We start from the raw sequence: 22,883 nt of genomic DNA on the forward strand, positions 1-22,883 counted from the left end.
GCTTGTTTTGTGAGCTGGTGTAAAGCAACAGAGGCCGAGTAGTTGCCCAGTTGTGGTTGGTTTTTAATGGATCGGCTGCTGAAGTTTAGTTGTTGTTGTTGTTGTTGTTGTTGTTGTACAATGAGCTACCATTATTTATATCTTGATATATTCAGACAAAAGATGGATTTTTGGAACATTTTTTGATTTCAACTCAAAACATATTGAGCCTTTGTGCTGCTGACAAGATAATGTGCAGTTTTATTCAAAACATAGCTTATATTGGTTCACCACAATACCATGCTTTAAATGAATTTTACAAACATAAAAATATATTTTCTATTCTTACCCATTGTAAGTATCTTTAGCTTTTTTATGGTTTTGAAATTTACCCCCTTCTGCCCCAATGGATATTGTTGTTTTTTATTCAATTTTCTTTGTCAGTCTAAAAGTAAGACTTTAAAGGTCCCCTCCATTTGACTTCTTTAGTAGGGGTGTGTGGGAAAAATCTCTGGTCAGTCAAAATGGCCACTGGCAGGCACTTTATCCATAAGGACAGCCTAGCAAGGCGAGTAGTGTCGTGCCCACATGTCCATAAGCTGAGACGAAGTAGGTACAAACTGCACAAGCACTCTGGTGCTCTTTGAAACGGAAGTGCAGAATTAGCTGACAGAGCATGCGGTTTACCAGAAATCCCTGACAGCGTTTCTTCCTGGAATTAACAATATTATCTGCTCCTGATGTGTGATTCTTTCACATTATTGTAGTAACATGGACATGGTCGCCCACAGGATGTAATATTAAAGGAAGAGCAGCTTTCATCACATCACTTCCTGACCAGTCGATGAGTGATTACTTCTCCTACTTTGACTTTGTCGACATCAGACATTAGGGTTTCAAATGTTTGCCCAATTTTCTACTTCACGTCTCATTTCTTCATTTCAAAGCTATCTGATTTCCAGAAGCCGTCAGTGCTCACAGACTCTGTGACGGCTTTCCGGATAGAGTTGGTTCAAGAAAAGGTCGAGGTTCATACCTGTTTTTGTGTAGAAATCAGAGCACAGAAAAAAGTGACGTCACTGCAGCCCTAAGAGCAATACTCTATGTCCTTCACTCAACTAAATTAAGTTAAGTTGTGACAATGCAAAAACATCCTACAGCATTCACCTGGAGAGTGGCCCCTGCTCTGTGCTGTGAAACTTGAGTCTGAAAGTGACTGAAATCCTCTTTTCCCTTAAAACTTTAAATTCAGGAATCCTGCAGCAGCATGGCCTTGGGGCTTGAAGAAGGTGATGTTCTACTGCTCCTCGTGGTTGCTTTGCATGCTCGAACTGCCTCGTTCAATTTTGTCCACTTTGCTTGTCTTCATTTGGTCTCATTGAGTTCTTTCCCTCTTCATGTTTTGAGGCATCAAATGACTCAGCTGGGGTCCTGTATATTGATTTACTTTGTCAAGTGTGAAATCTACTGATGGTAGTTTGAAAGTGAAAAATGTTTGAAAACTGTGTTATTTAATACATCAATTCTGCAATGCACGAGTGGCCAGAGACATAACTGATCAACCGTTGTCTAACTAAACATGCTAGATTTAATTTAAATTTGTTCCTAACTTTAAAGTTTGTCTTGAATGAATGTCTTATCGCGGATGCTATGGGTTGTCAAATGGCATCTTTGTTAGCTACAGCACTAGTTTACCCCTTGACTGATTTGCAAACATAGCAATACAGGCATTCAAATGGATGATTTCCTCAGAAATGAGATGAGTCACTCTCGTTTCCTCTCTTCTTCACAGAAGATTTGGAAGAGATTAAGCTTTTTTTTCTTTTTTTTTTGCCAAGTAGGTCTTTTATTTTTGACTTTTTGGGCATTTGGTTGTGCAGCCACTAGAGTCACCACTGCTTTGCTGGGTCATCAGTTTGATGGTACGTCCCTGTCATACAGTTTACACGGTGGCAACCACTGGTGTCCACAAATGACATGCTGACAATCACCCTGAAGTCTCCCAACCCCTGTACATCTGTATGCATGTGTGTTCTTACAGTCCTCGTGCTGCATTTCAGGAACCAAAATTTTAGGGGACCAATAAATCCACAAATTAGTCTCCCTACCAGGTTTTGGTCTTTTGGCACCTGCAATAACACAGCAGAGGCATAGCTGTTATATTTATATCACAAAGCTGTCTGACCATTGTCAGAGGCATGATGTGGAGCAGGGCGTAGTGGGTGGAGACCCTCTACCCTCAGCTTAGCTCCCTTCTTTAATTAGGTAGGTGGATCGAGCTACGGGTCTTAATGGAGGGGCCACTCCCACACTCCAAATCAAAGGGTTGGGTGACCACACACACGCACACGCACACGCACACACACACACACACACACACACACACACACGCACACACACACACACACACACACACACACACACACACACACACACACACACACACACACACACACACACACACACACACACACACACACACACACATTTCACAGACAAACACAAACAGAAAAGCATGTATGTAACCCTTGCACACTTACTTTGTTTGCACATGCTCTCTATTATGGCTCAAATGTTTAGTAAGGACTGTAACCATAGACATGTGTCTAAGTTTAACTGGGTGTGTTTTACACGGCTGGGTAAGACTGGAGTTATGTAATTTTCGACTGCAGTGTAGACTGTCATGAGGCATCTCTCTGCCTATCTATCCAAACTCTTCCACTCTCTTTCCCTTCTCCACTCTGTTCATTTGTCATTTAAAACTATGCTCTATATTGCTATAACATTGTCAGTAGGCACATGAAGCAAGCACACACCTTTTATACTCTTATGGTCGTCTGTGGTAGATGGCAGCCGGATGTGGTGAGGGATGGGAAAGTTTAGTCGTCACAGGCTGAGAAACCTGTAATCTGCTTTCATGTACTTGTAGAACATTCCAGGGCAGCAGCTCTGTAACCTTCCGTCTTTGCTTTGAGTCGTGTCCCACAGCAAAAGCAAAGGCCCCTCAAATTCAACCCTGCTCCTATCCTCTTGGCCGTCCTCTCAACAGCCATTCCTGCGTGGTTTTCCGCTCCCACCTCGGCCTATTCTGGGATGTGTTCTTCCCTAAGCTCTATTTAGCTAGGTCGCCAATTTCACAAAGCAAATGAAATGGTCTATGCTCTAAATACATGTTTATGAAGTTTCCGAACTTACTGTAGCATTCCTGAAGCAGGCCAACACCGAGGGGAGAATTCCAGAAGGAGGAATTATTCTGGGCGGGTTTAGTCCAAGCCTGGTGGGTTATTCCCATGCGAATGCAGATATCTCTGCATTTGTCAGGAAATATTCCCAGCCTTTTTTATGTTATTGATAGCATACAGTATTTACATATCTATATGTTTTCTCTATCCCAAAGAATACCTATTTTGTATTTCCTTTCTCCTTTTGTAGTCTGGTTCCAGACGTCTGAATCTCCTTCCACATCACAGATCTTTTCAGTAATTCAAATAGGTCTGTTGGAAAAACACCCGTCCTTATCAGAGTTTTTGTATTCGGTATTAACAATGGCACTGTTGTCTTACTGTGCCAGAGCCTGATAGTGACAGAAAAACATGCCGTGAAAATAGCAACAAATGTGAAGGAGACTGACGTAGGTGTACAGGTTGTAGTGATTCAACTTTCTGGATTAACAACATTAAATTACTTGGTTGACTTGCTTTTGAACAAAGTTTGGACAGAGGCAGTGGCCGGCTTGTTTTTGTGTGTGTGTGTGTGTGTGTGTGTGTGTGTGTGTGTGTGTGTGTGTGTGTGTGTGTGTGTGTGTGTGTGTGTGTGTGTGTGTGTGTGTGTGTGTGTGTGTGTTTTGGGTCCGACTATAAAGTTTATTTGAATGCTTCCACTTATGTAAACAGGGTTCATAGCTGGTGTCCACATATTAAGAATATGGATGTTCTGTAGTGGTTTGGTTTGGTGTGACCTGTTTATAAACTTGTTGAAAAAGAGTGAGTTTTTGGCCAAGGGTTTCCTCACCAGATTTCAAGTAATTAGTTCCTTTTGGACTTTTGAATCGTGCAGGAAATTATATCTATGGCAATAAACAGCTGCACACAGTTTTACATTTATTTCTGCCATATAAATAGTACCGCTTAATATCTCAGCTTGAAGATGTGCAGTAATAGCTTTTAACCATTATTACTTGCACGTGTTGCTAATAAAAAGTGTCGATTGGTTGAGACCTCTTGTTGTGCAGATCATACGCTTTTTTTTTGTTACACGTTTATTCTTAATTTAGTTAAGACATCTCTGTTGTGGTAGTGGAGGTGACATCCACTTACAAAATGGTCAACACATGGCATGGATTGTATATAGCAATACAACAGTCTTCTTCATGTAGACGTTAACAGTTCTGGTTGGTTTTTTTTTTGGTTCATTGTTTTGTTTTTTTAGACTTCTCTGGTTAATGTATAGACTGTTTTAGAATTCCCTTAATAAAACTTAAAAGCACTACTGATTTATGTTGTTGCAGTATTGATTAGATGATTTGACTTAGGAATAGTTATGCAGCTGCTTTAGCCAGAGGCGAGTTCATGGATCTTGTGACACAGTAATCCAATTAACCATTTAGCTACAAGCCTATGCATATCCACACTCCAGTGAGTTTCTCCTTCAGTCACTCACTGACACACACACGCACACACACATACACAATACATACGATAAACTTGAGGGCGTGTTCAAAGGCACTGACCTTCATTTAATTTCTGAATTCTTCCTTAACTTCTTAACTGAGCGCTTTGCCCTCTCCGATCTAACCATTTCTCCACTTGACCATTCATGACCAATGTATTTTTAGGGGATACATGGAGATGGGTTTCAAAACAATGAAAAATCAACATGATTAAGTGGCAGACTAAGTAGTTGAGCCACCAAAAGCTGCCAGGACAGATTCAATGCTCCTTGGCATTTCTATACATCTGTGAAATTCTATTGGAGGGTAGGGAGGGAATTCATTAATTTCATGTTTTGATAATGGTGGTTGAAAGCTCTAAGTATAACATTTCTTTCAACTGGTTAAGATCTGATGACTGCCAAGGCCATTGTGTAAGATTTCCTAAATATGCTATGGAAGTGTCTGCATTTGTTTTGTTCCTACACTAATTTCTTCAGGTTTTTCCTTTAGTTTAGCTCAGTATAAAGAAATGGTTAATGAGTTAAACATAGTGTTGGTTTTGAAGGTTATTCTTGTGAATTGGTAGAAACAGATGGAGGATTTTAGGAGTGAGTGAAGTCATAGTTGTAGCCACAAAGTAAAGTATGAATTTAAGTGGGCTGTTTCCTGTATAGTGTAGTTTTGGAATTCAAATATTTCTTAATCGGGTCCATGAAAGCCTCATCCTCCTCACTGACTTCTAACGGGGGATCAGAGGACAATGAGGTCGATGAGTACAGTACACTGTACAGTGGCTGCTCTCTGTGGGTGGTGGGGGTGGAGGGCAGCTGTCAGCTTTTACAAGCCTCGTGCCCTGGAAAAAATGAGTTCCAATCCTTTATCCAAAACGCTAATGAGACGCACACATGGGAAGTGGGGAGGGGTTGGAGGTTTGTCTGTGTGTTTGGGGGGGTTGTCCATGATGGATGACAGAGGAAGGAACAGAGGTGTTTGACTCTCTGCATCCTTCCCCTGCCATGATCTCAAATGCCTTGAAGAAGAGCTGCAAACACACTCCTCCCTCAGCATTCCTCAGAAAAAACTGTGCAAAGTCATGAGAGAGAAACAAAGACAGATGCTAAGATAAAGAGAGTAAAAAAAAAAACTCCTTAGGTTGGGCATAGTGCAGCTGCGTCGGTATTTATACATCCAGCACCTGAAGAATTAATGAGCCACAATATGCACAGGAAGCCGAGCAGGTTCTATACAGCAACTGTGGTGTGTGTGCGTGTGTGTATGTGTTTGAGATCTTGCAACAGAGCCAAACGAGGCAGATTTGATCTCAGTGTAACTCCTCAAAGCTTACACACCACTATCTAGTGTAAACAGTATTAACAGTCATTTGAATACACTGCAAACACAAGCGCATGGGAAACTTTGGCTTTGACACACACACACACACACACACACACTGGTTTACAACCAGTGTGTGTGTGTGTGTGTGTGTGTGTGTGTGTGTGTGTGTGTGTGTGTGTGTGTCATCATATCTTGCTATTCTCATTAGCGCATTGCATCACATTTCAGAGACACAAGGAGAGACTGTTTTCCCATGTAATATTTCCTTTCTTTATAGCTTTATTCCCCCTTACGCTCTCCAATTTGTCTTTGTCTCTTTCTCCTGGGCGTGCCACCCTAATGTTGTAAAAGTGATGGGAAGTGATGCGTCTCTGTGTGTCCGGACGGGCAGCCAAAGAAAAGGCAGCTGTCTGAAGCCCGGGCCTGGACTGGGAGAAGGGTCTGAAAGGGCGGGCACAGACCCTCAGCGTGGGGCATTCTTGAATGACCTCCATTATTTCCACATAGAAAAAAGCTCCACAGTATTGTATAAATAGGCTGCAACTCTCCTCATGACCCCTGCGCTTTATGGAGAAGAACTATGCTGTTTTCTTTGGGCGACCATGGCAGAGGTTGGAGGGTGAGGGGGCAGTTGTTGTGGTGAGGTCTGGGTTTTTAAGTGAACTTGCTACCCGTTGTTTCATGCGGTTTCTCGAACCGTAGCATTAGGTGGGCCCCTGGAGGGTGTAGAAGCGTTGCATGGGTTGGAGCGGAACCTAAATTGAATGAATCTGATTAATGTGGCAACAATAAACGAACAAGGTTGGCCAAACTTCAGGAGAGCAAGATTAATGCAGATAGCAAAACATGTAACATGTATATAAATAGATCATAAATCAACTCTATAATAAACATCCTTCAGTTTATATGAAAAATTTCAAGTGAACAAATTTAGAGATACATGCTTTTCTTTAGACATTTATACCTTATTGAAGTGGGTGAATTGGTTGACTGCGAAAAGATAAAGGAAGCGTTTCTTCCATACGCTCATTTCTGGGAATTGCTGTTACATCACTGTCTTGCTCCGGTGACCTTAAATGTTTTCCTTTGTGCATAGCCGTGCCTTGCTTCAATCATCTTTTACACCTCTTAACATCGTATCCATCCAGGATTTTCAAACTGGCGACACGAAGCTCAGTTACCCGCTTCTTTATGCTAATATAAACTAGTTGGTTTTGGATCCCATTCATTAATGTTGTCCAGTCATGTTCTTTTGTAAGTAGTTGTACAGAAGGTATTTCATAATTCTGACGTATATACTCCTTTGCAGGTGAATCCACATATCTGGATGACCACGGACCCCCTGCTCCAAGAGTGAGTATTTCCCTCTATATCTCAGTGTCATGTACCCTTTCTCCTTATTTGTCATTTGTTTTCCATTTTTGTCCTAACCTCTCTGTCTCTGATGTGCTGCCCTGTGTTTCCAAGCCAGTTCAGTCCAGTCAGGATAAGGGTTAGGTCTGTGTGAGGGAGCTGCATGCAAACTCACTCTAAATACCAACTAGACCCGGCTTCAGTGCTACAGTAATGCTCTGAGCACAGTCTCTCTCTCACACACACACACACACACACACACGCAGCGCTGACACAGGGGCCTTGTATTCATCCAGCTGCATGTCTGCATGACTATCTTTCCTCTGTGCCCCCTCTTTCTCTCCCTGCCAACTGCTTTCTTCCCCCGCCTGCCCCCTTGTTCATTATCTAGTTCTTTAATCAATCACCACATCAATTTCACCTCATTCCTCATCTATTTAATCCACATCATTTTTACTCCTTTTCAATTTTGACTGAAAGAGTTCCTCTTTTTTTTTCTTTTTTTTTTAAACTTTGGCCATTTAGCAAAGAGCAAACCTGAGACTTAATCTAGTTTGGTTCCAGGTTTGTTTGTGGCTCACGTGAGCAGCTGTTTGGATTCAGTTAGGTCACATGTGGGCTTTGTTTGTGAGTTATGTGTTTACCTTTTAAAGCTTGTTCTGGCCACTAAGCCAAACCAGGCAACCACAGTGCTTGTTTCATATGTATAACAGTAAAGTGTTATTTACATGAAAGAAGCTCTGAATACGTGGAAATCTGATAGCACTTTTATTTTTCAGGGGAAATCATTATCTGAATGATAATTTTCACTTATAACAGAGTCACAATGCCAGTTAACTGTACGGTATTCAGTCTCTAAACTGTAGTCTGTAGGTTGCATGCCCAGGTTTTAATATTGGAAATTAAGTCTAATGAATCTAAATAGGTTTCCATTCCCCATTGAAGATAAAGTTAGGAGTGTAGAAGCTAAACTGTGTCTCGAGGCAACTGCTTCAGAATATTTACACTATACAAGAGGATGAATTCACTTAGAGGTTATTTCTAAAGGTTTTGAATAAAACACGTTCCTGTCTAAATGTTGTTTCGTAATTAAATAAAGAACGGTTCTGTGTGTCAAAAGCAAAAGCCAAAGAGATGTACTCAGTATAAATCATAGTGTCATAAAGATGTTGATACGTTCATCTGGATCACAGTCAAGTAATACCAGGGGCTCACAACAATAAGCTTTAGGAGCAGCAGCAACTATTGTGTGCGACTCTTTCGCCCAAGGCTTTGTCTTTTAGACCGCATACAGCACGAGGTGCCCTAAGGCCGATGCAGGGTATTCCAGGTTTGAAAAACAACTGCCACTACCTCTGCATGCTTTTTATGTAAAATGAACGTATATTATTATTTACACTGAATACTTTACTAAAAAGACACTAGAAAGTAACATTAATTAAAGACAGGGCAGTCAAGGACACAGTTCCCTTTTTAGTAAAGATGCAAATACAAAGATGACCAACCACAGAAACTAGATGTGATTGCAAGATGGGACAAGATGTAACAAGTTACATACAGTTTCAGTTATTTTGGCAGATTCATAAAAAATGTTTAAACGCAGGAAATAGCAGTTACATGGATTTTTGTTGTTGTTGCTTTATTCTTTGACGCTTATTTCCGAAACCCCATGAAGTCCCTTAAGTTTGAAATAAATAAACTCTCTCCCTCCTTTCACTCTGGCCCTGGGACTTGAAATTTGAACGCGGCCGTCGTTTGCATCCACAGTAGCTTTACAGGCTTTACAAACTTTATACAGCCTCCATTTGCACAGGCAGCGAGTGATTATACATTAGCTGCTAACTCTGATTGATTCCACATCTCCCGTCATCTCGTCTCCCAGGCAGACGATGCCGATGCCATGTCAGCGGCAAGCGCTACATCAGCCACATCATTTATCATTATCTTTTTGTTAACATCCCGCTGCAGTGAGATTGATCTCCAATTTCAGCAGAGGTTGGTCGCACTACAGCATCTGCGCACGGAAGGCTGGGGTTCTGGTAAATGTAGGGAAAGCTCAACATAAATGAGAGCGCATGGGAAAACCACACAGCTCTCAGAATACAGTTATGAGTCTTTATGTGTATGGAAGCATGACAAGAATGTCTACATTTTAAACCTGTGTAAAATGTGTCTCTAAATATCATTGTATAGAGCACATTTTCCAGCATGTTTTTCCTAATTACTTAATTGCACTAAATCCAAAACTGAGCAGTTTATAGCCACCATAGAGTTATTCTGTCTAGTCTTGTGCATACGCAAACATTCTTAAGGCAACGCCAGATGATATGTTTTTTAGAAATCAGATAAATTTTTCGTCTGATCTGAAGGGGGGGGGTGTAACAGTGAAGCTAAATCTTTAAAGAAGTGCGTGGCATTTGATGTTGTGAGCTAATATTTTCCACAGTTATTGAACTCAGAAGACAAAATCAAAGACATTTGCGCTCTGAAATATTTTAATGTAAGAAAAAAATTCCCATAAAAGCATGACAGATAATTGGTTATTCAACATTTCGATCTCTCTTTGTCACACAGTCGTCACATTTAAACAAGTGTAAAATATAAGTGGTGGCACAGAGGAATTTTAGTCGGTTTCCCATTTCCTTTCAGCCACTGAAAATCAATTCATCTTAATTCACAAAAACTCCACTGTCACAGCTTCTTGAGCGTATGAGACTATGGATGGGAGTGGAGATGAATGGTCATGGTAATGATAATTAATAACAGGAAATGCTGAGAATCCCCTCCGTGCCCTGGCTGAAACCCTAACTTGCTGTTTTCCACTCAGTGTGGGATGAGCAGTTGACAGAGGAGAGCAATGAACTCGGAGCAGGGCTTAACTAAAACCAGCAGAGCACTATTTCCCGAGCAGAGTGCAGGTTAGCGGTGGCATAGTGGTGTGGGTTTCCAGGAACTGCAGCAGGAAGATGGATGACTGTGTGTGCGGTGGTCCTGATACGTAGCAAACCAGGACATGCTCCCAAACTTCATATTAGATGATCGAAGGTGGCAGTTAGCAGAATTCAGTTTAGTCTCTGCGGAGATGGGTGGTCAGGCCATGAGGCAGAGACGATAATTTATGCATACTTGTTGAACTAATGTCACATCTGAAAATGTCTCGAAACAGTAGGAAACCTTTGGAGGTTTGGGTGCGAGTTTGTTTGGGCAGGGTGCTAAAAAAAAAATGTAAGAGGAGAGAAAGTGGAAGATTGAGTGTGAGAGAGAGGAAAGGTGCAGGACTACTTATCTCCTCAAAGCCTTCTTGATATTAGCTCGCCAGCATCAGAGCTGTAAATACCACAACAGCAGCCTGACTCTCGGGAGTAGGAGCGCCCATATCAGCCCCGATGGAAAGCAGCACTGTTACATAATCATTTTTTAGGCTGTGGATTGACTATTGACAGAGTCCCTAACTGGCAGACACTGCAAACATTTCTCACAGCGTGCATCAGAAACCTAAGCTCTACAGTGTGGGAACGGCAGTTGCACAAACTGAAAGGTTGCCCTTTCAGAGCTGTCAATGCCGGCAGGAGATCTGGACTTTTGATGGCATCTCTCTATGTTTTTCATGTGTTATAAAACACCAGGCTGTGAGAGGTCTGACACAGTCATTTGTCATCGTATCAGTGTGGAATGGTGTCCTGCTAAACAGTGCATGTATTTCATCCGCCTCATTATTGTGATAAGCTGAGAAGTCTGTAGTTACTTGGCAAACGCTGAGGAATGTTTGACTGCTGTCCAAGAGAACCATCTCCTATCTGGTTGAAATCTTTTCCCAAAACTGAGTTAAATTACAACCTCTGACCATTATTTTTTGTTTGTTTTTCAACGCCACCACTCTCTTATTTATACTTTGATCTATTAGAATATTGAACCATAAAAAAGAAAAAAAGAAAAAATGCATGAGATAGGTTTATGTGGTGACGACGTCCCAGAAGGTGACACAAGCTGAAGCATGCCTGTCATCAAAACTTGTAAAAGCTTGTGCAAGCACAGATTTCACCTGTGAATTGTTTTTCCAGTACACCCTCCTTCCTCTTAGGTGGCAAATGTACCAATGCATCATGTTTTCACCATTTGTCAAAATAGTTCAGTCTCTGATTACCTTCGGTAAAATACTGGGACTCTGGGAAAGACAAACAGAAAGTGGTATATAGTAAGTGATGACTTGACATCAGACTGATAGTCATACCCTTCTTCTTCTTTGCTATCCATCCTGTTGTTACTTTCTCTTTCCACTGGATTCTGGCAAACGCTCAGAGAGGCCCTCACTGTTTTTAGTGTGCCTGTTCTTGGGTGGGACTGCCACTTTTCGGAGGAGACAGAACAAAGACATCAGCCTGTGTGTGTGTGTGTGTGTGTGTGTGTGTGTGTGTGTGTGTGTGTGTGTGTGTGTGTGTGTGTGTGTGTGTGTGTGTGTGTGTGTGTGCGTGTGTGTGTGTGTGTGTGGCGACGCTGAGCTCTGTAGTGTGGAAACTACTCCCAGAGCTAAAGAACATCTGAGATTAACTAAAGACGAGTAATTCGTTAATGTCACAGTGGAGGGAGAAACAGGCAAGGTGAGGGCTCAGATTCATCCGGTAAAAGTCAATGAGACAATCAGACATTCAGTCACCTGTGATACTATCATAAACTAGCCACCTGATGAGCCAGTGAACTAGTCCTTTCAGTCAGTCAGACTTGCTTCCAAACACACATTCTCTCAGATATCCAGAAACCCCACTGGGAAAGTACAGTCACCATTCCAGACTGGGAATGCCGACAAGAATTTATCAATGCCGCATTTTCCCCCATCTGATTTACAGGAAGGCTTCATTTGAAGAGAAGACGGAAAGGGTTGTCAAGGAAACAGCATAAGTGTTTTTTGAGGTAGATTTCTATCATTTTTAGAGAAATCGTCCACATGTCTTTTAAGCAACTTGTCTTCCTCTGTTTCCTGTAAGTCCTTCAACTGCCCCTCATTTTCTGTCATTCTTGTTTTCACTGGTAAATTCGCTCGGATAGTCTTCATTCTTAAGGGGCCCCTCCACTTATGTAAATCTCCCAGGCCCTTAGGGATCATTTCCAAATTAGTGCATTCTTACTGCCCTTGTGCGAAAATGAGTCTCATATCGTATACGCACGTCAGCCCCAACTTCTTCTTTCCTACAAACAGAGATTCACTGTAACAAATCTGTTTTTACACACTCGCATCCTCCTTATTGGAGGTTCTGAATAGTGGCTTAGCTCCTTGTTTAAATGATGACTCATGAAGTGAGTGTGTAGCTTCTGTGTGTATGTGTGTGTACGTGATAAGAAACTAAAATGTTGCGTCATTATTACTTCACATAGAAGTCAGCAGTCTCTGACTCATAGAGTTGAGTGGAGGCGTGAACAGATGAGATGAAAGCATGCATGCCTATAGTCTCTGTGTGTGTGTGTGCGTGTGTGCGTGTGTGTGTGTGTGTGTGTGTGTGTGTGTGTGTGTGTGTGTGTTTCATAGCTGAATATGTTGCAGGGTCAATTGAGTCCACCCCAGGCAGAGTAGATGTGAGAAACAGAGGTGAAAGGTTGGAGAAAAGAGGCAGTAGAGTTTGATGAATTTCGTCAGTTTTTGTCCTTGTTTTCTCTTCTTTGGAGCAGTTTTCGAACTGTGGTTTCTCCTTCACTGCCAGATTTGGTGTTCAAAACAGTACTGGTGCTAAAACACGTGTGCTATAACTACAACACACATCAGAAAAATTCATATAAAAACATCTTATTATACTTGTGAAAACAATATGTACACATTTAAAAACCACTAATATATCTCCAGTTTAATTCAATTTTCGCTCCCTTGTGTGTGTGTGTGTGTGTGTGTGTGTGTGTGTGTAGGTGCTCCCGTTCCCCAGCCAGGTGGTTTATAACCGTGTGGGGAAGTGTGGCAGCCGGACAGTGGTCATCTTACTGAGGTTACTGGCTGAGAAACACCAGTTCAACCTCGTCTCCTCCGACATCCACAATAAAACACGCCTCACGAAACATGAACAGGTAAGGTAAACGAGATGAAGGTGCAATGGCCGGATTCAAAGGTTTAATCAAGGTGGGATTAAGGTGTTTTTTTTAGGATATTTTGTCATCAATCTGTGGTGTGATTGACAACAATGAGTAAATCAAAAAAATAAATTGAAATGAGTTGTTCTGGAGCTTTTGAACATATCATACTTTGTTCATCAGATCATGGAGTTTTCCCAGATCATGGAAATTTGTTCAAAAACATTAACCTTTTTTTTTATTGTTTGGGCTTCTGTAGGACCTGGTGGTCTTCAGATGCCACTTCTAAAGCCAATGCTTTGTGCATTTACCATCTCTGTATAAATATAATAAAGTTCAACCAGGCCTAAATCCCCTATCTTTCATTGAAACACCCAGATTCAAAGCAGCTGACTGTAGTTGAATCCTTAGAGAAACGAACAGTGTCCCAATTGAAGGTAACTCTGAGTGTATGAGGGGGAAGGCTTGAATCGATTTGTGCTGTGCCCTTAACTATGTGGTCGCAGCGAACACAACAGCAGCAGGCGATCGTTCAGTGTTTCTCTTTCATTCAGTGTGAAAAAAGGCTGAAGGATGGGGAATCTCCTTTTAATTATTTCCTGGAATGTCTCGAGGACATGAGTGTTAGCTTTACAGAGGGAAAACTGCTTTCATTTAAAAAAAAACCCACAGCGTTTCGAGAAACTAAGAAGTGCTGGAATGCCAGTGGGAATGCCAATGTAAATGCTAATGTTCAAAAGGCATATATAAATGGCACTCGTTTTAGCAATTGAACACTCATAATCCTTCTCTTCTGACTCTTTCCACTAACCCCAGAGATGTTTTATTTTCATAAAATAAACAAATAAAGATGTAAACAAGCACATTTACAGCGGCATTAGGAAAGGATTCATTGGGCACTGTGTGTTTTGATGCAAACATGACTACAAACTGCCGTTCCAAAACAAGCCCAGTTTTGGCCGAACAGGTGACCAGATGATTTGGTTTCAGGCAACTGAACAACTGTACTGAAGAGTGATTGAAAAACAATCCAGTGGTGGAATGAATATTCAGGCCTTTTCCTTACATAAAAGTACAAACACCGCAGTGTAAAAATACAAGTAAATGTTGTGCATTCCAAATTTACTTGAATGTGGTTCAGAAGTACACAAAAATTAAAAGTAAAAGTACTCACAATGCACAGTGACCCCTTTTAGACTGTAATATTTTTATTGGCATAGTAATTTCCCCAGTTCAATCCTCCTTTTTCAGCATTAATGTATTGTGTAACCCGTGACATACACTGACGCGGTAGAAGAAAGGAGAATTTCCCTGCTGATCTCAATGATTTCCAATCGAACTGAATGCAGAAATAGATTTGATTCCTCAGAAGCAGCGCGATGGCCCAGCCTCCCCCTATACGTTTCTGTCATTTCTTGTAAAGGCAACGCCTTTTTTAGTCAACTGGGCGAGCAAGGGATTAAACTGTGTGTTAGTGTGGGAGTATTGCAGCGATGACTCACATCCCCACATCACACTATCGACAGCATCCATTTGGAATAAGCTGCTTCTAACCAATTGTCAGCAGAGGCTAACTATGTATAGCCGTTACTGACCGATTTGATGTAAATGGTGAAAGTAAATCATTGAAACAGCTACTTGCTTGCCCATTCATCAAACCTCGAAATGCTGGCTGCACACACAGCGGCAGAACACCATTAGACTCATTAATTTTCTGGACATAAAACATCTCTGTGAATGGTCTCCAGCAATGCTCCTCAGAAAGAGTGTGTGCATTCCAGTGTCTGTGCAAGGGGGGTCTGTTTAAGAGTGTAGGACTGTAGTTGTGTTTGTGTGTGATTCTGTAAAGTGCATCTCCGACTTTGTGTGGTCATTTGCGTGTGTAGCCGTGTGTGTGTGTGTGTGTGTGTGTGTTGACTTATGCAGATCCAGACACGCGTGGCCTAAGTTTAGAGATGCTGGTCTCATCCGTTGTGGTTCTGGCTCAGGAGTGCAGTTTTTGGACCATCGTCCTGCTGGCTCCCTCAGTAGTCCGCTAATGCGTTTGCCCAGGGTTGATGCCTCGTTCGTGGGTTGCCAAAACGTGAAGGTGCCTTATTCGTCTGGAACTTTGCAGAGCGTCTGCAGATTTGAGGCATGTAGTATAGTGACCCATCTGTCCCTTTCAGTGCCAGTGGAACAGGCTCAGTGGGAGAGAGAGATTTAAGATATTTCCTGGAAAAAAACTGAAAAAAAGACTTCCCTGAAAACCTGCAGAGACAGAAAGACAGCATCGTTATTGTGTGTATGTCTGCGTTAATGTGGGATCCTGTTTCGTCACTCTTAATGTACCAAAAATGTTACTACAGCCATTAACCTTGTGCATCTGCATCGCTTAGCCACAGATACACAAACACCAACTGTCTGGCCCCAGTACAAGAAGGACTGTAAATAGTTATTCCCTAGAAGCATCTCAACAGCTACACTCAAAAGGGAGAGTTTGCTTTTGGTCACTTACCAAAAAACTAGATTGGATTGGGTGCCAGAAGGAGTTCAAATTTGGTTAGAAGTTGCTATTAAAACTTGTATTTCAAGGTTTTGCCATTTTTATGAATCAGAGGATGTTAATTTCAGTGTAAAGTTCTCACTTCCTGTGTATAAGGACTCTGTAAGCAGACACATTAATTATGTGTGGGCAGTTGCTGTAATATCTGGAATGATCCTCTTGGAGTCCTTTTGTATAAAGTCTGACCTCCATATTTTTCTCAGGTGTTGATTGTTCAGGCTCATATTAACTTTTGACTGTGAGACGCAGAGCCAAATTGAAATGAGGTGAATGCAGGGCAGCAGTCAAAGCTTTCTGCGGTTTTGGCTCTTCCTCCGTTTCCCTTGATGAACCCTGTGAGGACGCCACGGGGGCTCAGGAAGGAGGGGGGGTGGGGATCGGGGGCTTGCAGGTATGCCTGGAATCTCAGACTGTCCTCCGCTTTCCCTCTGTCTCCCTGCAGCTCTCCCTGGTAAATGAGAGGGGTGTCTGGCCAGACAGACCAGAGGGGTGGGTCAGAGAAACACTCATAGAGACACACACACACACAGACACACACACACATGCACAAACTCACCAAATGTGCCAAATGTGTTCAGGGTCTGCACATCAACCTTGGTGTGGGGGAGGGGACATCAGGGGTTAGCTCTGGGCTAATTGGTCTGGACTAATGGTCAATGGGGAGCAGTTTGCTCAAAATAAACTTGTTTTTAATGCAGAATCGAAATGGATTAATAGAGACAGAGACTGTAGAGCTGAGGAGGGACCCAGAGTGGGGAAGTCAAGGCTTCAGTGCTAATGAAAGTTTTAGAATGTATACTTGAGCGCAGGAGAAATCCACAGAAAGTGGAAGCGGAGAGAGTGGAAATGTACTGAGTTTATAGACAAGAGGGATGGTGTGCAGCCCAAATCTGACTGGGGCCTCACATTAACTGCCCTGTGTACATAAACAAGTATACATATTACTGTTGCTATCCAAATAGTCTTGCTATGACGTAACAGGTGCCCATACAGAGTTTATAAGAGCAGCATTTTCAAACAGCTCCTCAGCTGATCAATTTATACCGAGGTTTCTGTAGAAATAGCGATTCAGTCTGTAAAGACGGGGCATGAAAGAATAGGACTTTTATGGCAGAATCGGGCATGGAGGAAATTGGCCCCATTTTTTACAGAAAGATAGACAGCATTAAAAAAGAGTTTATTGTGCTTAAAGTAGTAATCCTTGATTTGAGAGAATAATACAAGCTTTCCAAACGACAGATTAGCTCAATCAATCCTTCTGTTTTGTCGATTTAAGCTTGCTACTGCCTGAGTCATCTGAAATAAGCAGACGTGTTCTCTCTTGGTGCTTGTAGATTATGTTTCCAAGGAATGCTTTATTGATAGTGTTTTGGCTCTTTGGCTAGGTACATACAGCAGCTCTGCTGGATCTTCTCTGGAAAAAGCTGAACTTGTCAGGCACTCACCTAGGAATGATCCAGTTACAGTTGTTCCCTGTGATGCATAATTCACATATACGGTTCAACTGCTATTTTTCCAGGAGGGGAGAATTTTGAAGTGGTAGTGTCCCCTTCTGCCCTCACATCTTTGGAGAAGCTTCTCGATTTGCCCAGGGTTAATTTTCAGTACACCAGTCTGAAAGTTGGTCAAGGTTTTGTTACCACAGTTCTTCCCTACAGACTCTATGGTTGTGCTATTGATCTACTCACAGGCTGCACTCATGCTGCCGTCAGGCTGTACCGTAAAGGTCGAAATTGAGAAATACTGAACAGGAGGAAGCTCCTTCAGCCACTGGTTTCTTTCCGTGAATGTCCATAAAATGGAGTGGATGCCACACAGGGTTGGACCTTTGAGATTATTATTGCATTATTATCTTGCTGAAGGTCCTTTGCTATTGTCTTATTTATCCCACTGTCTTGCATCCTGCATCGAGCCAGATGTCCCCGGTCCACAAGTCCCTCCAACCTCCACCAATTTCATCAATGATTACAGCATGCGTAGAATATTGTTCAATGTGAAGTGCTGTGCACGAGCAATTTTGAGTGGTTGACTGGTAGGTTCTAACCGTTCTGACTGCCAATGAGAGCATCCACTTCTATGTAACTGGGACTTTGAGAGCCTCTACAAAATGAGGTATCCCTATCAGCGCTGATGCTGAAGCCTCCTCTTCCTCTGTCTCTCCTCTTGTATACCGCCTTTTTCCCTTGGCTGCAGTTTTGTTCTGTCCTTGACCTGGGTAGCAGAGGGACTCATTGAATTCCCCGTGTGCAGTGTTCAGCTGTTGTTCGTTGTTCATTAGTGCTTCCCTTTTTTAATCTACACTTTTTAACTAACTTTCATGTACAAGATTATTTTTATTCTGCTCTGCTCTTCTTTTTCCTGCCTTATTCCTGCATGTCATCTGGTGTTGGGTGTGCAGCAGGGACAAAGCACACACCCATCACTATGGAGATCCAGATTCAATTCAAATAAGCAGTACCTCTGGCCTGGCCGCAGATTCTGATTAGCACAATTGGTACTGCTTGTTGAATGGAATCCAGGGAGGGATCGTGTCATTGTCATCTGCAGTGCCGGTGCTTTCGTATTGGGTCGGGGTGCCTGCAGCGTGGAGCTTAGGATGCTGGGGAAAAGGGTGAAACAAACTGGACCATTGCATTTTCTCACTGGCAGAAGAAAAGGAGCAGCTGGCAACAACGTGAGTCAGGGCGGTAGCAGTGGCACGTGGCTGTCTACACCCTCCCCAGACCAGCAGTGGAGTTAGCTGGGAGAAGGGACCGCAGTACAGTGGAATAAATCGTTCTAAATTGGGGAGATAAAAAGGAAAATTTAACATAACATGAAAAAAGATAAATGGGTCTCACAAGATATACATACTTGGGGAGAATGTGGTCTACTAGTTAAACTCTTGATGAATTCATGGACAGAACCACTTCAGTGTTTTCAACTGAATAAGCCTGCTTTTTAAATGTCCAGATATTTGCCAGAGATTCTTGATGTTTTTTTATAAACTCCAGTCAATTTTACAAATCAGGTGTGAGTTGATACATTGCAGATGTGTATGATAATAAATCTCAGTATACTACCTAAAAAGAGCTTTTGTCAAGTTCATGACTAGGCAGCAATGACTTCGGGTCACTATTCTGTGTTTTTGTTATTTTTAAAATTAGACATATTGTATGCTCCACTGGTGCAGAGACATAACTTGCATAGTAACTAAATTCATACTGTACACGTGTGACTGAATCTACATACATAAATATTCAATTATAGAGGTATTTACTTGAGGAATAACTAAAAGAGCTCGTGCTAGGGACCTGCACTGTGCAGTTTATGGCACTGTGATATCTTATGTTTGTTTTATCCATGCAGACCTTGAAAGCCTTTGGGAAGGGCTTTTTTTTCTGCAAAGGGAGAGGAAAACTTGGAATAACAGCTTTAGAAATGTTGGACTTCCTGTGTATGACATGACAGAGGGGAAAGTAGAGCTATGGTGATGAATATTGTTAGAAGATTGTGGGACAAAAGATCAATATTACTTTATGAAGTTGTGCAGTAAATGCAGAGTTTGAAACTGGGGTGAGGTCAGTCTGCAATGGAAGATTATGCAAATCAAATCAAGGTGGACCTGCAGCCAGATAAATCCACAGCCAAAGAACATTTCATATATACTTTACGTGCTCATTTCAAATATTCAGCCACTTGGGATCTATAATCTTTTTTCATTTGACAATACCTGAAGATGCTCTTTGTTTTTTCTCTGTATTTGGTTTAATTCAGAGCCTCAATCAATAGAAGGTACATTCATTTTCTCTTTTAAGTCTTGCTTATGCTTTTAATCTTCTATTGATGTAATAACTGTTTCATTTCTACAGTGGCTTTAGGCACCGGCAATTAAGATTGGGTCTCCACTCATCTCAGTTGACTGCCCATATTTATTACAGATACCGTGCTTTGCGCTCAATAATTCTGAGTCATATCAATTTTGTGTGTGTGCGTGTGTGTGTGTTTGTGTGTTTTTCAGGTGGATCTCATGAAAAACATCAGTAATATCCCCCAGCCATTCCTCTACACACGGCATGTTCACTTCCTCAACTTTACCAGGTACAGTTAATACATTAATTCGTTGTGTTTGTCTCATGCCGTATGTTGTTTCAGATGTGTTCAGCAGGTGTTAACTTCCGTTTTTATTTGTCTTCGTCAGGTTCAGGATAGAGCAGCCCGTCTATATCAACATAATCCGGGATCCCATCAACCGGTTCCTCTCCAACTACTTCTTCCGTCGCTTTGGCGACTGGAGGGGCGAGCAAAACCACCTCATCCGCACTCCAGGGATGAAAGATGATGAGAGATACCTGGTGAGACCTTTGTTTTCAAGCAATAGTTGATTATTGTTTCTGCCTTTTGAAAAAAAAAAAAAAAAGGGCGCTATTTGCTGAAGCATAATTTCGAGATTTACATGCTTCAAGTTGTATGCCATGTTTCTATAGTTTGATGGGTTTTCTTTTTTGCAGAGTTTTGAGAAAATTATGCATAGGGCGGAACATTTTTGTCACACAAAAGTATTTGATACACAGATTATCTGGATGGTGTGGCTTTGAGCTTGGTGTTTTGAAATTTTAAGTGGTCTGGGAATTAACACTTGCTCTAAATTTCCATTGACCTGAGTCTGCTTAATACATAAATAAAAATGTATAGTGCACCACTTTTCATCAGGGAGACCTATATATGTCTCTTCCCTAGAATCTCATACAAAGTGTAGTCACATAGTGGGCAGACACGTGGGGTTTGTTGATTGATTAGCTGCAGTCTTGTGGCCAAAGCTGTGTGTCCCCCTTGGAGTTTGGAAAGCGGTTGGATCAGGAGGAATTCAGTATCAGTAGGTGGGGTTTCGGCTATCATCAATCATAGCCAGTCAAGTCACCTTTTTTTCTCACCATTCAAAGCAGTGCATCCTTTGCCATGATGATCGTTTTACTACGACAAGTCTCATCATGTTCTATTGTAAAGTTCTTAGAAAATAGATTTTAAAGATTAATAATTGCCGTTTATTAATGACTAATAATTAATACATGGATTATTGACTTTTAAAGTAATTTTTCCCACTGATAAATGTTGCAGATTGTATTTCAAACAAAAAACTTAAATAGTGACATCCTAACTACAAGCAAATGCACAGCATTTTTAATAATACTAGAGCTGTAAACTGTGGCTTTTGAGGAGGTACCATATTTGGTTACCATGTTGTTGAGGTCCCAAGAGAACCAGTGCTCAATGTAAGAAACTTTATTACAATATTATTTAAAGAGGTAAGCAAATACTGGATCATTTAGCCTTCTCACCCTCTATCTGCCTTTCATCTCAGCACCAGTGCCGACAAGCCCATTTACTCTCATATGGACATAAGATAAATCAATGCCACGGATGTGTGTGGTTTGAAATACTAATATGTTTGCAGTATTTGACAGAGCTGCACAGTTCCTTTACGACTGAGTCACTGGCCTGCCAATAACAGGGCTTTTAATTTGTATCTGTTTTGGCTGCAGGCCAGCTGGTTTCATAACACCAAGCTCAGTTGAGACATGACTTGAAATGTCATATGCTAATTTATTATTCTGGTATGACCTTGATATACATTATAATTATGGCAGCATGCACACTAAGGATTATTAGTAGCACAAAGATACTAGCTGTTATAACATGTTGTGTGAACAAATTGTATAATCTTCCACAAAAGAGCGTAACAAGAAAATAATCCTACTGAAATAAATTTTTCAAGTGTTTCCTGCATCCGTTCATTCATTAAATAACTGATAAATAGTATATCGTGTGTCAGCCACATCATTATGTTTCATGTGTTTGAGATCTCTGTTTGTTTTTGTGTTGAGACAAACATTAATTTCCTAAATACTAATATAAGCAACAGAACATTTCCTGAGCACAGAAGTGTATTAAAACCACATTCGCCTCTCTTTGAAGCTGTTGTACACGTGGTGCCGCTGGAGGGAGAAAGGCAAATTGTAAGGGCACAGCAGCCTGACGCTAACCCAATATTTAAATCTGATCATGATTCCAATTAGAGACCCGATTCAGTGTAACCACATCAGAAACTTGGTATCCCTCATCTGTTCCGCAGAGTTATTTACCCCTGCAGCACCATACTAAAGTCAATGCATCTCACATTTTATAGTACTTGCCATTTGGAGGCATACTTTAATTTCCAAGTTGCCAGTTTTTGATCTCTGTGTGAATTTTGCACTGTGGAGGAGCTACTTAAATACAGTTTGAGTAGAAGGTCATACAGCACAGTTGGCAGTCAAGTGGTGGCTCTATTGTTGGACTTAAATCAAACAGCTACATTTGAGATTAGGAGAAAGTAGACAAAAACATAAAATTTTGTAGCACTAAAAAGAGTTCAGAACGATGATTCTCTTGGTACCCGGTCCAGATTTAATGGCAAATCCACATCCAGGCACAAACACAGATACATCCCTAGTCATTCCTCCCACAGAAGGCCATATCTGAAGCCATGGTCAGAGGCTAACAGGAGGAGTGAATGTCACTCTGGCTTGAGTCTGACGGGGTGTAATTAAGTATTGCACTGCTTTCCCTGGAGTTTTGAACCATGTGAGTTGAGTTATTAAAGTATGCAGACCACAGGGGCCCCTTGCTACAGTTAAAGGGGAGGGGGAGGCTATGTTGCTGTAGACTGGCTTACCTGTGTGTGTATGTGTTTGTGTTTTTGTGTGTGTGTGTGTGTGTGTGTGTGTGTGTGTGTGTGTGTGTGTGTGTGTATGCGTGCGCACGTGTGCTCACGGACGCATGTGCGTGTGTTTACACTCCTGTACTTAGGACCAAAAGCTCTAGACAGTGTTAAAAACTGACTAAAAGCTTCCAAAGTAATGACATTTTATTGGTGCTCACGTCTTTGTTTGGGGCTAGTTTTGCAAGTCTTTCCTTTTTCCCCATCAATTTTTTCAACTCAGCTTTCCA

General features: G+C 41.6%; 1 protein-coding gene across 1 annotated transcript in view; it reads left to right on the forward strand.

Moving 5' to 3' along the window:
• Positions 1–22,883, forward strand: part of usta (uronyl 2-sulfotransferase a) — a 52,494-nt gene that overhangs the window by 21,730 nt on the left and 7,881 nt on the right. The window contains exons 2-5 of the mRNA XM_040126213.1: positions 7,275–7,318; positions 13,211–13,366; positions 19,915–19,994; positions 20,095–20,248. Coding sequence (XP_039982147.1) covers positions 7,275–7,318; positions 13,211–13,366; positions 19,915–19,994; positions 20,095–20,248 — 434 coding nt within the window. The remainder of the gene's footprint in view (positions 1–7,274; positions 7,319–13,210; positions 13,367–19,914; positions 19,995–20,094; positions 20,249–22,883) is intronic.

The sequence above is a fragment of the Xiphias gladius genome, chromosome 4, assembly GCF_016859285.1.
Source record: "Xiphias gladius isolate SHS-SW01 ecotype Sanya breed wild chromosome 4, ASM1685928v1, whole genome shotgun sequence".
Classification (NCBI taxonomy): Eukaryota; Metazoa; Chordata; class Actinopteri; order Istiophoriformes; family Xiphiidae; genus Xiphias; species Xiphias gladius.